General features: G+C 40.0%; 2 protein-coding genes across 2 annotated transcripts in view; both read right to left on the bottom strand.

The window, feature by feature from the left end:
- Asrgl1 (asparaginase and isoaspartyl peptidase 1) overlaps positions 1-413 on the bottom strand; it is a 44,066-nt gene extending 43,653 nt beyond the window's left edge. Inside the window, exon 1 of the mRNA XM_055614209.1 lies at positions 390-413. Coding sequence (XP_055470184.1) covers positions 390-413 — 24 coding nt within the window. The remainder of the gene's footprint in view (positions 1-389) is intronic.
- A 178-nt stretch (positions 414-591) lies between these two features.
- On the bottom strand, positions 592-10,683 carry LOC129681993 (secretoglobin family 1D member 1-like). Its single transcript, XM_055614208.1, has 3 exons — positions 10,629-10,683; positions 1,533-1,723; positions 592-690 (listed from the first exon to the last, which is right to left on the bottom strand). The coding sequence occupies exons 1-3, from the start codon at positions 10,681-10,683 to the stop codon at positions 592-594; spliced, it is 345 nt and encodes a 114-aa protein (XP_055470183.1).
- Positions 10,684-12,358: the final 1,675 nt, after the last annotated feature.

The following is a 12,358-nucleotide window of genomic DNA, read 5'->3' as shown; positions in this document are numbered from 1 at the left end:
GGCCACTAATTATAACTGAATATGTGGTTTTGATTAGGACACAAGCTTGCATGTTATAATTATTGTTTGAGAAGTTGTGCTGCATTTATGTAAGAAACAGAGAACATGGTACATCAACTTCAGTGAAGCTTCTGACAACCAGGGCTTTTCTTTCAGAATATGCAGCTTGTCATAAACAGTACCTTGGCTTGAATGGGGAAGATACTGACTTGGAGTGTTTAAGTTGTGAATGGTGATTTGTAGAGGGGTAGCAATGAGACTGTTCAGTATGGTGGCCACAGGAGAGACCAATGTTTGTTATCATATTTGGTCATTTCCATTTATGGCTACAGAAATGGGAAACTTTCTGTCAGGGCAGTAAAGGACACCAAACACAGTGTTCCTAATACCCGATCTTCAGTCTTGATAGTCATGTTGATAAAGATTATCTCTGTAACTTATCACCATTACTGAAAATGTAAATTTTTAAAAAAAGCAAAACCCATCCAGTGCAAGACCCGAGACTTAGGATAACAACAGACAGATTGTTACATGCTAGGAGAGTAATTTATTAGTGCAGGACGTTGAAACCTTCACATTGCTCAGAGAAAGTCAGTTCTCAGAACCAAGAAGTTTTGGCATCAAGGAGACTATTAATAAAAGATGTTTTCGTAGCCATGGATCCAAACCACATTCCTCTAAAATTAGTCCCTGGAAATAAACAGAAAGCAAGAACAGCTCCTAGAGAAGAAATCTTAACAAACCAAGAAATCTTAACAAACCATGTACCATGGGAGTACAGCATGGAAAGACAGAAGGGAACATGCAATGTGTGCTGTGGGAAATGACATAAAATAATGCATAGTAGTAGATACTCTTCAAATTCAGGCAAATACACTCTGAATGGAGTTAATAGTGTGGCACAAGTCTCTGTTTCTCTGTGTGATCTCTTCTGTGATCAAGAGACAAAAGAGTGGGCCACTGCTCCCCAGGTGACCCTCTGATGATATAGAATTGTGAACTCTACTCTCCTTCCAATGGAATAACCAGGGGAGACCCATGGCAGAAGTGGCTGAGCAGTATTGAAACAGGAAGTTTTCAGGTTCCTGGCAGGGCCAGCTAGGTTAGCAGAGAAATGTGTCCTACCAATACTCTGCTCGTCAGGAGGTTATCTCCAGATTCTTTCCTCCAATCTGTCTGATTTTTATTCACCAACAATCCCAACACGTTCAATAGAGATAATATCCACTTATTGTACAGATGTTAACTTCAGGAAAGCCCCCAGCAGATTGACAATAGAGGTAGCCTCGAATACTCCCTTTGTGGGCCCTGTTTGTCCTTGTTAGGATGTCATGAGAGTGTTACATCTAGAGTGGAACTCTAGAGGGATGCATCCATCCCAAGTAGTGTTTTCAAATGAACTCAAATCAGCAGTGTATCCCTGAACCAACCTATCACTGATGTCCTGTGTTTTCCCATATGTGTGTTCCCCATAGAATGTCAGGTCAACTTACTTTGTGACCTTCTGAGTGTATAAAGCAAATTACACATACCAATACAAGTCCTACTTTAGCTTTGTGCATAAATTTTATATCGTTTATACATTCCTTCACTTTCATTTTTGCTTCAACAGCCTCTTCAGGAGCATCATATTTCTCAAGTTCCACCCGTAGTGCTGCCTCATTAAACAATATGAAGATGAAGCTTTCACGCACGATAGCTTTGCAGACCTTGCCAGCATTAGCTGAAAAGTGTAAGGAGAAAGAGAAAGAGTTACAGTTAACCAATTTTGCTTTGTTTAGTTTTGTTTTCTGGGACAGGGTTTCTCTGTGTAGCCCTGGCTGTCATGGAATGCACACTGTAGACCAGGCTGGCCTGGAACTCACAGAGATCTGCCTGCCTCTGCCTTCTGAGCGCTTGCATGTGCCACCACCACCTGGCTACTTCTTATTTTTAATTAATATTTTTGTATGAGCCTCTGTGACTTGAGATGGCAGATGAGAAAGGATATACAGTATATTGTGACCCACGGCTATGACTTCCTCAAGATCACAGAGCAAGCAGTGCTTGCTCTCTATTTTTGTATTTTAGTCCACACCCATGACTCCCACAGAGTCTATGGCTTGCTGAAATTCTTCTTTCTAGCCTTAAAAGTTTGAGGTTTGACTAAATCTTCAGTAGCATTTTTATGACTCTTGGATAGTTGAAAAGAAGGCTTTTTTTTGCATTATCTGACTTGACATAAATAACAGAATTAGAATTTTACCAAGAGACGGGAAAAGTAAAAAGCAAGTAGATTGGTTATGTGTAGAATGGTAACATTTTGAATCGGAAAGAATTAGGACATGGCATCAAGTACAGTTCAAGGTTAAAAGCTAAAGTTACAAGACTTGATCAGGTTTGATGCACAGCAGAGCTTATCTGGGAAGTCTGGGAAAGCTTTGCTTTTGTACAGTGATGCTCAGATTACTTCTAGGTGTCAGTTTCCTCTGACACCCTCCGGTATGGATTCTAAAGATCTATGATGGATGTTTGTGTAGAACCAAAGAAATCAGCTTTCCTAATTCAGGTTCCACCTTTCCCTTCAAGGTTCTTAAGACAAAGAAAGAAAGAAAGAAAGAAAGAAAGAAAGAAAGAAAGAAAGAAAGAAAGAAAGATAGAAGCAAACTAAAAAGCAAATCTCCAGAGGTTGCCTGGGCTGGCCTCAGACCCAACTTCCTCTTGTCTCAACCTCCTCCAGCTTGGATGGCAGGATGTGCCACTGTAGCCAATTTTTCTATGGACATAACATTACTGTACTTAGGAAGTGCCTGAACAGGGTCTGATGTGAGACTTAAGCAGATTCCACCAGCCTGTAGGGAAATGTGGTAGGTGAGAGGATAAGAGGTAGCTAGGCAGACAGGAGGAGATACAGAAAGGAAAGAGTAACTACTCAGGAAACTTGGTTCACTTTGAAGGCACAGAGTATGCAGGAATGTTCTGTTTATGTGTAAATGGATTGTTTGCAAAAATTAGTAAATTTAGAAAAATGGACATCTTACTGATAATGGATGGCTACACCATTTCTATCATCATTATTGGTAGGACCCTCAGGAAACTGACCAGCCTACACTGGTCTGATTATCCCCAGAGTCTAGTTGAAGGATTTGGAGATAATATAACTCACAGATTGAGAGAATATTGACTGTTGGGAACAGAGAGCTCTCTCAAGTTACCTTCCCAGATACAAAGACAATAAGCTGCAAAATAACACAACAAACAAAATCCCTTTAATAAAAAATATTTCCTCAACTTTGTTCATAGTGACCTTTTTTGGTTGTTTCATTCCCCTTCCCTGCATCAAGCTTCTTATGTAAGAGAAAAATTAGTTCAATATTGGCCTATAGGCAACATCAAATTAAGTAGAGAGAAACTTAAATAAATTCCACTGAAATCAGGGACAAGGCAAGGCTGCTCACTCTCTCTGTATCTCTTCAACATAGTATTTGAAGTCCTAGCTAGAGCAATAAGCTAACTAAAAGAGATCAAAGGGGTACAAATTAGAAAAGAAGTCAAAGTATTACTATTTGCAGATGATACAATTGTATACATGAGTAACCCCAAAATTCTACCTGGGAACTCCTCCAGCTGGTAAACACCTTCATCAAAGTGGCTAGATAAAAAATTAGCTAAAAAAAGAGTAGCCCTCCTATATACAAAAGAGAAACAGGCTGAGAAAGAAATTAGGGAAACAATAGCTTTCACTATAGCCACAAAAAACCAAAGTATCTTGCTGTAACTCTAAGCAAGAAAGTGAAAGACTTGTATAAAAAAAATTCAAGTCTCTGAAGAGAGAAACTGAAGAAGATATCAGAACATGGAAAAATCTCTCGTGCTCATGGCTCTGTAGGATTAACATAGCAAAAAATGGCGACCCCATCAAAAGCAATTTACAGATTCATTGCAATTCCCATCAAAATACCATTATTTAAATTATTTAAAGAACTTGAAAGAACAATTCTCAACTTCATATGGAAAAACAAAAAAACCCAGAATATCTGAGGCGGGCCTGTACAATAAATGCTCTTCTGGAGGTATCTCCATCCCTGATCTCAAGCTGTACGATAGAGCAACAGTAAAAAACAAAACAAAACAAAACAAAAAAACTGCATGGTACTTGCATAGAAACAGACTGGTGGACAATGGAATCAAATTGAAGACTCAGAAACAAACCTACACACCTATGGACACTTGATTTATGACAAAGAAGCTGAAACCATACAATGGAAAAAAGATAGCATCTTCAAAAAATGGTGCTGTTGTTCACATGTAGAAAAATACAAATAGACCCATAGCTATCACCATGTGCAAAGTTAAAGTCCAAGTGGGTCAAAGACCTTAACATAAAACCAGATATACTAAATCAGTTGGAAGAAAAAGTGGGGAAGAACGTATTGGCACAGGAGGCAACTTCCTGAATAGAACACCATCAGCTCAGCCGCTAAGATTAACAATTAATAAATGAGACCTCATGAAACTGAAAAGCTTCTGTAAAGCAAAGGACACTGCCAACAGAACAAAAGGACAGCCTACAGACTCAAAAACGATCTTTACCAACTCTACATCTGGCAGACAGCTAATATCTAGAATATATATAATATATATTTATATATATAATATATAAATATATATTATATATATATATATAAAATGAACTCAAGAAATTAAACACCAACAGACCAAACAGTCTAATGAAAAATGGGGTAGAGAGATAAACAGAGAATTCTCAACAGAGGACTGTCGAATGGCAGAGAAACACTTAAAGAAATGCTCCACATCCTTAGCCATCAAGGACTCTCAGATTCCATCTTACAACTGTCAGAATGGCTAAAACAAAAAACTCAAGTGGCAACACACGCTGGAGAGGATCTGGAGAAAGGGGAACCCTCCTCCATTCCAGGTGGGAGTACAAACTTGTACAAGCACTTTGGAAATCAATCTGTCGCTTTCTCAGTAATAGTGCTACCTCAAGATCCAGCTCTACTACTCCTGGGTATATATCTGAAAATGTTCCACCATTCACGAAGGACATCTGCTCAACTATGCTCATAGAAACTATTCGTAAAAGCCAGAATCTGGAAAAAAACCTAGATGTCCCTTAAAGGAAGAATGGATACAGAAATTGTGGCACATTTACACAATGGAATACTAATCAGCAATTATGAATAAAGAAATCATGAAATTTGCAGGCAAATGGATGGAACTAGAGAAGATCATTCTGAGTGAGATAAACCAGAACCAGAAAAACACACATGGTATACTCACTTATAAGCGGCTATTAGCCTTATAATATAGGATAATGATATTAAAATTTACAGACCTAAAGAAGCTGAAGAACAAGGAGGACCTTAGAGAGGATGCTTAAATCTCATTAAGAATGGCAAACAAATTCTGGCTGTATGAATAAGGCTGTTATGAACATGGTTGAGCAAATATCCTTGTTGTACAGTTGAGCATCTTTTGGATATATGCTGAGGAATGGTATGTTGGATCTTGAAACAACACTATTCCTTATTTTCTGAGAAAATTCCAGATTGATTTCCAAAGTGGTTGTAAAGGTTACATTCCCACAAGCAATGGAGGAAGGTTTCCCTTTCTCCATAACCTCTCCAGCATGTTATCCTTGAGATTCTCTGTCATTTGATATTCCGCTGTTAAGAATTCTATGCTTAACTCTGTATCCCTTATTTTTTATTGGAAACTTTTTTTACATTTCTTTTTAAAATTTTTCATTAATTACAGTGTATTCATGTCTTATCCCACATGTAGCTCCCTTCCTCTTCCCCTCCCAATCCCATCCTCCCTTGCTCTTTTCCACCTATGCCCCTCCCTCAGTCCACTGATAGGGGAGGTCCTCCTCCCCTTCCATCTGACCCTAGCTTATGAGCACTCATCAGAACTGGCTGCATTGTCCTCCACTGTGGCCTAGCAAGACTGCTCTCCGATCAGGGGGAAGCGGTAAAAGAACCAACCACTCAGTTCATGTCAGAGACAGTCCTTGTTCCCCTTACTAGGGAAACCCACTTGGACACTGAACTGCCATGGGCTACATCTGTGCAGATTATCTCCGTGAATGATCCTAGGTTGGAGTATCAGTCTCAGAAAACACCCCATGTCCAGATTTTTTGGTTCTGCTGCCCTCTTTGTGGAGCTCCTGTCCCCTGAAGTTTTTTTTTTTTATTCTTTGAATTGTTTTGTTTCTAATTTATTTATTTATTTTTAATATTTTTATTTTAATTTTTATTAATTACACTTTTTTCACTTTGTATCCCCCTGTAGCTCCCTCTCTCCTCTCCTCCCAATTCCACCCTCCCTCCCCTTTCTCCACCCATATCCCTCCCCAAATCCACTGACGGGGGAGGTCCTCCTCCCCTTCCTTTTGATCTTAGTCTATCAGGTCTCATCAGGACTGGCTGCATTGCCTTCCTCTGTGGCCTGGTAAGGTTGTTCCCCCCTCAGTGGGAGGTGATCAAAGAGCAGGCCAATCAGCTCATGTCAGAGACAGTCCCTGTTCCCATTTCTATGGAACCCAGTTGGACACTGAACTGCTATGGGCTACATCTGTCCAGGGGTTCTAGGTTATCTCCATGAATGGTCCTTGGTTGGAGTATCAGTCTCAGAAAAGAACCGTGTGCCCAGAATTTTTGGTTCTGTTGCTCTTCTTGTGGAGCTCCTGACCTCTCCAGGTCTTACTATTTCCCTCTTCTTTCATAAGATTCTCTGCACTCTGCCCAAAGGTTGGCCATAAGTCTCAGCATCTGCTTTGATACCCCTTCAGGTATTTCTATCTCTCTTTCTTTTATAGATTCCCTGCACTCTGCCCAAAGTTTGGCTATGAGTCTCAGCATCTGCTTTGATACCCTGCAGGGTAGAGTCTTTCAGAGGCCCTCTGTGGTAGGTTCCTGTCCTGTTTCTCCCTCTTCTAATGTCCATCCTTTTTGCCTTTCTGAACGAGGATTGAGCATCTTACCCAGAGTCCTCCTTCTTGATTAGCTTCTTTAGGTGTACAGATTTTAATATGTTTATCCTATATTGTATGTCTGGTATCCAGTAAGGAGTGAGTATATACCATGTGTGTCTTTCTGCTTTTGAAATACTTCACTCAGGATGATCTTTTCTAGTTTCCACTATTTGCCTGCAAATTTCATGATTTCCTTGTTTGTAATTGCTGAGTAGTATTCCATTGTGTAAATGTACCACAGTTTCTGTATCCATTCCTCTGTTGAGGGACAACTGTGGTATTTCCAGGTTCTGGCTATTACAAATCAAGCTGCTATGAACATGGTTGAGCAAATATCCTTGTTGTATACCAAACAAGTCAAAGACTTGTATGAAAAAACTTTCTAGTCTCTGAAGAAATAAACAGAAGAAGATAGCAGATGGGATGATCTCCCATGTGCATTGTTTGGCAGGATTAACATAGTAAAAATGGCCATCTTACCAAAAGCAATCTACAGATTCAATGCAATTCCCATCAAATTACCAACACAATTCTTTACAGACCTTGAAAGAAAAATTCTCAACTTCATATGGAATAACAAGAAACCCAGAATTGCTAAAACAATGCTGTACAATAAAAGATTCTCTGGAGTTATCTTCACCTCTGATCTCAAGTAACAGTAAAAACTGCATCCATTCTTCAGTTGAGGGGCATCTGGGCTGTTTCCAGCTTCTGGCTATTACAAATAAAGCTGCTACAAACATGGTTGAGCAAATGTCCTTATTGTGTACTTGAGCCTCTTTTAGATATATGCCTAGGAGTGGTATGGCTGGATCTTGAGGAAACACTATTCCTAGTTGTCTGAGAAAGGGCCAGATTGATTTCCAGAGTGGTTGTACAAGTTTACATTCCCACCAGCAGTGGAGAAGGGTTCCCCTTTCTCCACAACCTCTCCAGCATGTGTTGTCACCTGAGTTTTTTATCTTGGCCATTCTGATGGGTGTAAGGTGAAATCTCAGGGTTGTTTTGATTTGCATTTCCCTAATGGCTAATGAGGTTGAGCATTTCTTTAAGTGCTTCTCTGCCATTCGATATTCCTCTACAGAGAGTTCTCTGTTTAGCTCTGTTCCCCGTTTTTTAAGTGGATTACTTGGTTTGCTGCTTTTCAGCTTGTTTAGTTCTTTATATATACTGGATATGAGAATGGATGCAGAAATTGTGGTACATCTATACAATGGAGTATTAGTCAGCAATGAAAAATAAGGAAATCATGAAATTTGCAGGCAAATGATGGGGCCTGGAAAGAATCATCCTGAGTGAGTTGTCCCAGAAGCAAAAAGACACACACGGTATATACGCACTCATATAGACATACAACATAGGATAAACCCACTAAAATCTGTATATCTAAAGAAACTAAGCAAGAGAGAGGACCCTAACTAAAACGCTCAATCCCTATCCTGAAAGGCAAAGAGGATGGACATCAGAAGAAGAAGAAAACAGGAAACAACCTAGGAACCTGCTACAGAGGGCCTCTAAAAGCCAGAAGAAGAAAACAGGAAACAACCTAGGAACCTGCCACAGAGGGCCTCTAAAAGCCTCTGCCCTGCAGACTATCAATGCAGATGCTGAGCTTGATGGCCAACTGTCGTGCAGAGTGAATGGAATTTTATGTAAGAAGTGGGAAATAGTAAGAGCTGGAGAGGACAGGAAGGAACTCTTCAAGGAGAGCAACAGAACAAGAAAATTTGAACACAGGGAACTTCCCAGAGACTCATACTCCAACCAAGGACTATTCATGGAGATAACCTAGAACCCCTGCACAGATGTAGCCCATGGCAGTTCAGTGTCCAAGTGGGTTACATAGTAATGGGAAGAGGGACTGCCTCTGACATAATCTGATTGGCCTGCTCTTTGATAACCTCCCCCTGATGGGGGAGCAGCCTTACCAGGCCACAAAAGATGACAATGCAGCCACTTCTGATGAGACTGATAGACTAAGATCAGAAAGAAAGAGAGGAGGACCTCCCCTATCAGTGGACTTGGGGAGGGGCATTCATGCAGAAAGAGGAGGGAGGGTGGGATGGGGAGGGGAGGAGGGAGGGGCTTATGAGGGGATACAAAATGAATGAAGTGTAATTAATAAAGTTAAATAAAAAATAAAAAACAGTAAAAACTGCATGGTACTGTCAAGAAACTGACTGCTGGATCAATGGAATTGAATAGAAGACCCTGAAATAAACACACATACTTGTGGACTGATTTTGAACAAAGATGCCAAAACCATACAATGGAAAAATGATAGCATCTTCAACAAATGGTGTGAGTCTACCTGGATGTCTACATGCAGAAAATGAAAATATATCCATACTTATCACCCTGCACAAAACTAAACTCCAAGTGGATCAAAGACCTCAATATAAAACCAGACACACTAATCCTGTTAGAAGAAAAAGTGGGGAAAACCTTTGAACTTACTGTCATACGAGACAACTTCCTGAACAGAACACCAACAGCACAGGCTCTAAGAGCAACATTCAATACATGGGACCCCATGAAACTGAAAAGCTTCTGTAAAGCAAAGGACACTGTCAGCAGAACAAAACAACTGCCTACAGATTGGGAAAGGATCTTCACCCACCCTATATCTGACAGAGGATTAATATCCAGAATATATAAAGAACTCAAGAAGTTAAACAGCAACAAATCAAGTAATCCAATTAAAAAATGATGTACAGAGAGTGGTTAGGACTTTGAGTAGATGATAGAGGGGGCTACAGCAGGAAAACAAAGTGAATAAATTGTAATAATAAATAAATACATACATAAATAAACAAAATGTAAAAAAAAGAAATAACAACAACAACAAAAAAGAATGGCGAACAGTATAGACACCAGAAGTGGTGGAAGAGGGGACAGGATGGGAGCCTAACATAGAGGTCCTCTGAGAGACTCCACTCAGCAAGGGATTGAAGCAGATGCAGAGAGTCACAGCTAAATTTTGGGCAGAGCACAGGGAGTCTTATGGAAAAAGGGGGTAAGAGGGGTAAAAGGATCCAGAGGGGATAGGAGCTCCACAAGAGAATCAACAAAGTAAAAAAATATGGGCCCAGGGTGTCCTGCAGAGACATGCACCAACCAAGGACTATGCATGGAGAGGACCTAGACTCCCTGCTCAGAAGTAGCCTATAGGCAGCTCAGTCTTCTTGTGGGTGCCTCAGTAAGGGGAGCAGGGAATGTCTCTGACATGTGATGTCTCTGACATGAACTTGGTTGTCTGCTCTTTGATCACTGGCCCCTGGCAATGGGACCTTGCCAGGCCACAAAGGACAAGGATCCAGACAGTCCTGATGAGACTTGTTAAGCTAGGGTCAGTTGGCAGGGGAGGGGACTCCTCTGTTCAGTGGACTATGGGAAGGGGTTAAGGAAAAAGAAGCAGGGAGTGTGGAACTGGGAGATCAGGGAGGGGATTACAATCGATATATAACATGTAAAAAATAAAATAAAATAATAGAGAGAGAGAGAAAAGGAGGGTTAGTAAAAGAGGTTGGAACAAATTTTAGATTATTAATCTTTTCCTAACATGAACCTTCACACATAAACTTGCCAACTGTTCAAAGAGGTGAACTCACCAGGAGCTGTGGCTGGATGAATCATAAATAATACTTACCTTTATAGCAAGAAACAGCAAGAATGAGTAAGAGGAAACACAGGCTCAGCCTCATGGTGCTCAGTTTGCTTTCAGACTTAGCAAATATGATTAAATGGACTCTACCAGAACCTGTGGAGACCAGGGATATTTATACATGGTGAGGCTTACAGGTCCTGCCCTCAAGCAAATGAGCTCAGAAAGCCTGTGTAGGCCCTCCTTCTGTGTCACTGAGGGCTGATCCTCTCATCTCCCTCCATCCTGTTGGGCTCTACCCCAGAAGAATAACCTCATGGTATCATTACTCTTCCTTCAGGTGACTTTCACATTAACCAGGAAGCAATCTGTGATGTTTCAGTTTACCTTTGAGCTTTTGATTATTGCGCTTGATTTCTCTCCTGCTCAACAGGCACAAGTGGCTTCTGACATCAGGATGACCTTCTCTAGGGTATAGAACCTCCAAATACCAGCCCTGGAAATGGGAGTTTTGCAATTGGACTCTGCCATCACTCATACAAATCCCAGCATAGAACTACATCAAAAAATCAGGAAGATCTGAAGAAACAGCTGCAACACACTGGAAACAAATAGCAAAATACACTCCAAATTAGTTAAAGAAGGAAACATTGGATAAGAGAAAGTAAAAATTATAGAGCATAAAGCATAGAAAACACCAATGAAACAAAGACACAGCTCTAAAAAACTAAACCAGAGAAATACATATGTAGACTCACACAGAGAAAAAATGAAAAAAAAAATCTGAAAGAAACTATGGAACAAAACGGGAGCCATTACCAGTTATACCATTGATGAAAATAAAGCAAAAAGGCCTGGCTTGTGTCATTATGATAAACTTCATGTCAACAAATGTCATAATCCAAATGCAGAAACCATTTATGAATATATATATATATATATATATATTATCAATATAGAATCATGAAGAATTTTAAAAAAATTGAATAGACAACAATGTGTGATTGGAGCGTATATCTAACAAAAATTCCTAACAATGAATAATAAGTCCATAAGAAAATGGCTTTACTATTGAATTCTACCAAACATTTGCATAATTAAGATTATTGTTATTTTTTTGCAAAACTTCACTTTAGGTAATTGATCCTTGTTGGTATAATGTTCTTTGGAATGTATACACCTTACCCTTGTTCATTCAATGCTGATTTCTCCCCCCCACTCTTTGGTTTCAATCCGGATACTGCATTGTGATACTTATTCTAAGCATCCTGTATCAACTGTGTGTAAACAGGACAAAATAAAGCAACTAGCTACAATGTTGTGCAATGGGAGGAGCCAGAGGACAAGAAAGAGAGGAGGAGCCAGAGGGCAGGAAATGAGTGGGAAGAGAAAGGGCAAGAGGAGAGCTAAGAGAGGAGCAGAGCTGGAGGAGAGATCTTAGAACTACGTGGAGATGGACTGGACATAATATATCATTAAAAGCACGTATAATGTTGGAAATCTAAATGGTAGGAAACTATGAGGGCTTGGAGGTTTAGGATGGAGTAACTATTGCCCAGCATTGTGTTCTAGGTTAACTAAATAAACCCAGTCTCTGTGTGGTGATTTGGGTATACAGCTGTTTAGGACTAACAGCAGCATTAACAGAAGATAAATCAATAGAAAATATTAATCACCGATTACAACAGATTCTCAAATATTCTCCGAGGTCAGCATTTCTCTAATCCAAAATAACACAAAGCTTCCACTCACATGCACACACAGATGAAACCCAC

This window comes from Psammomys obesus, unplaced genomic scaffold (genome assembly GCF_907164565.1).
Source record: "Psammomys obesus unplaced genomic scaffold, mPsaObe1.curated_primary_1811, whole genome shotgun sequence".
NCBI lineage: Eukaryota > Metazoa > Chordata > Mammalia > Rodentia > Muridae > Psammomys > Psammomys obesus.
This window is presented reverse-complemented; position numbering and strand designations above follow the sequence as displayed.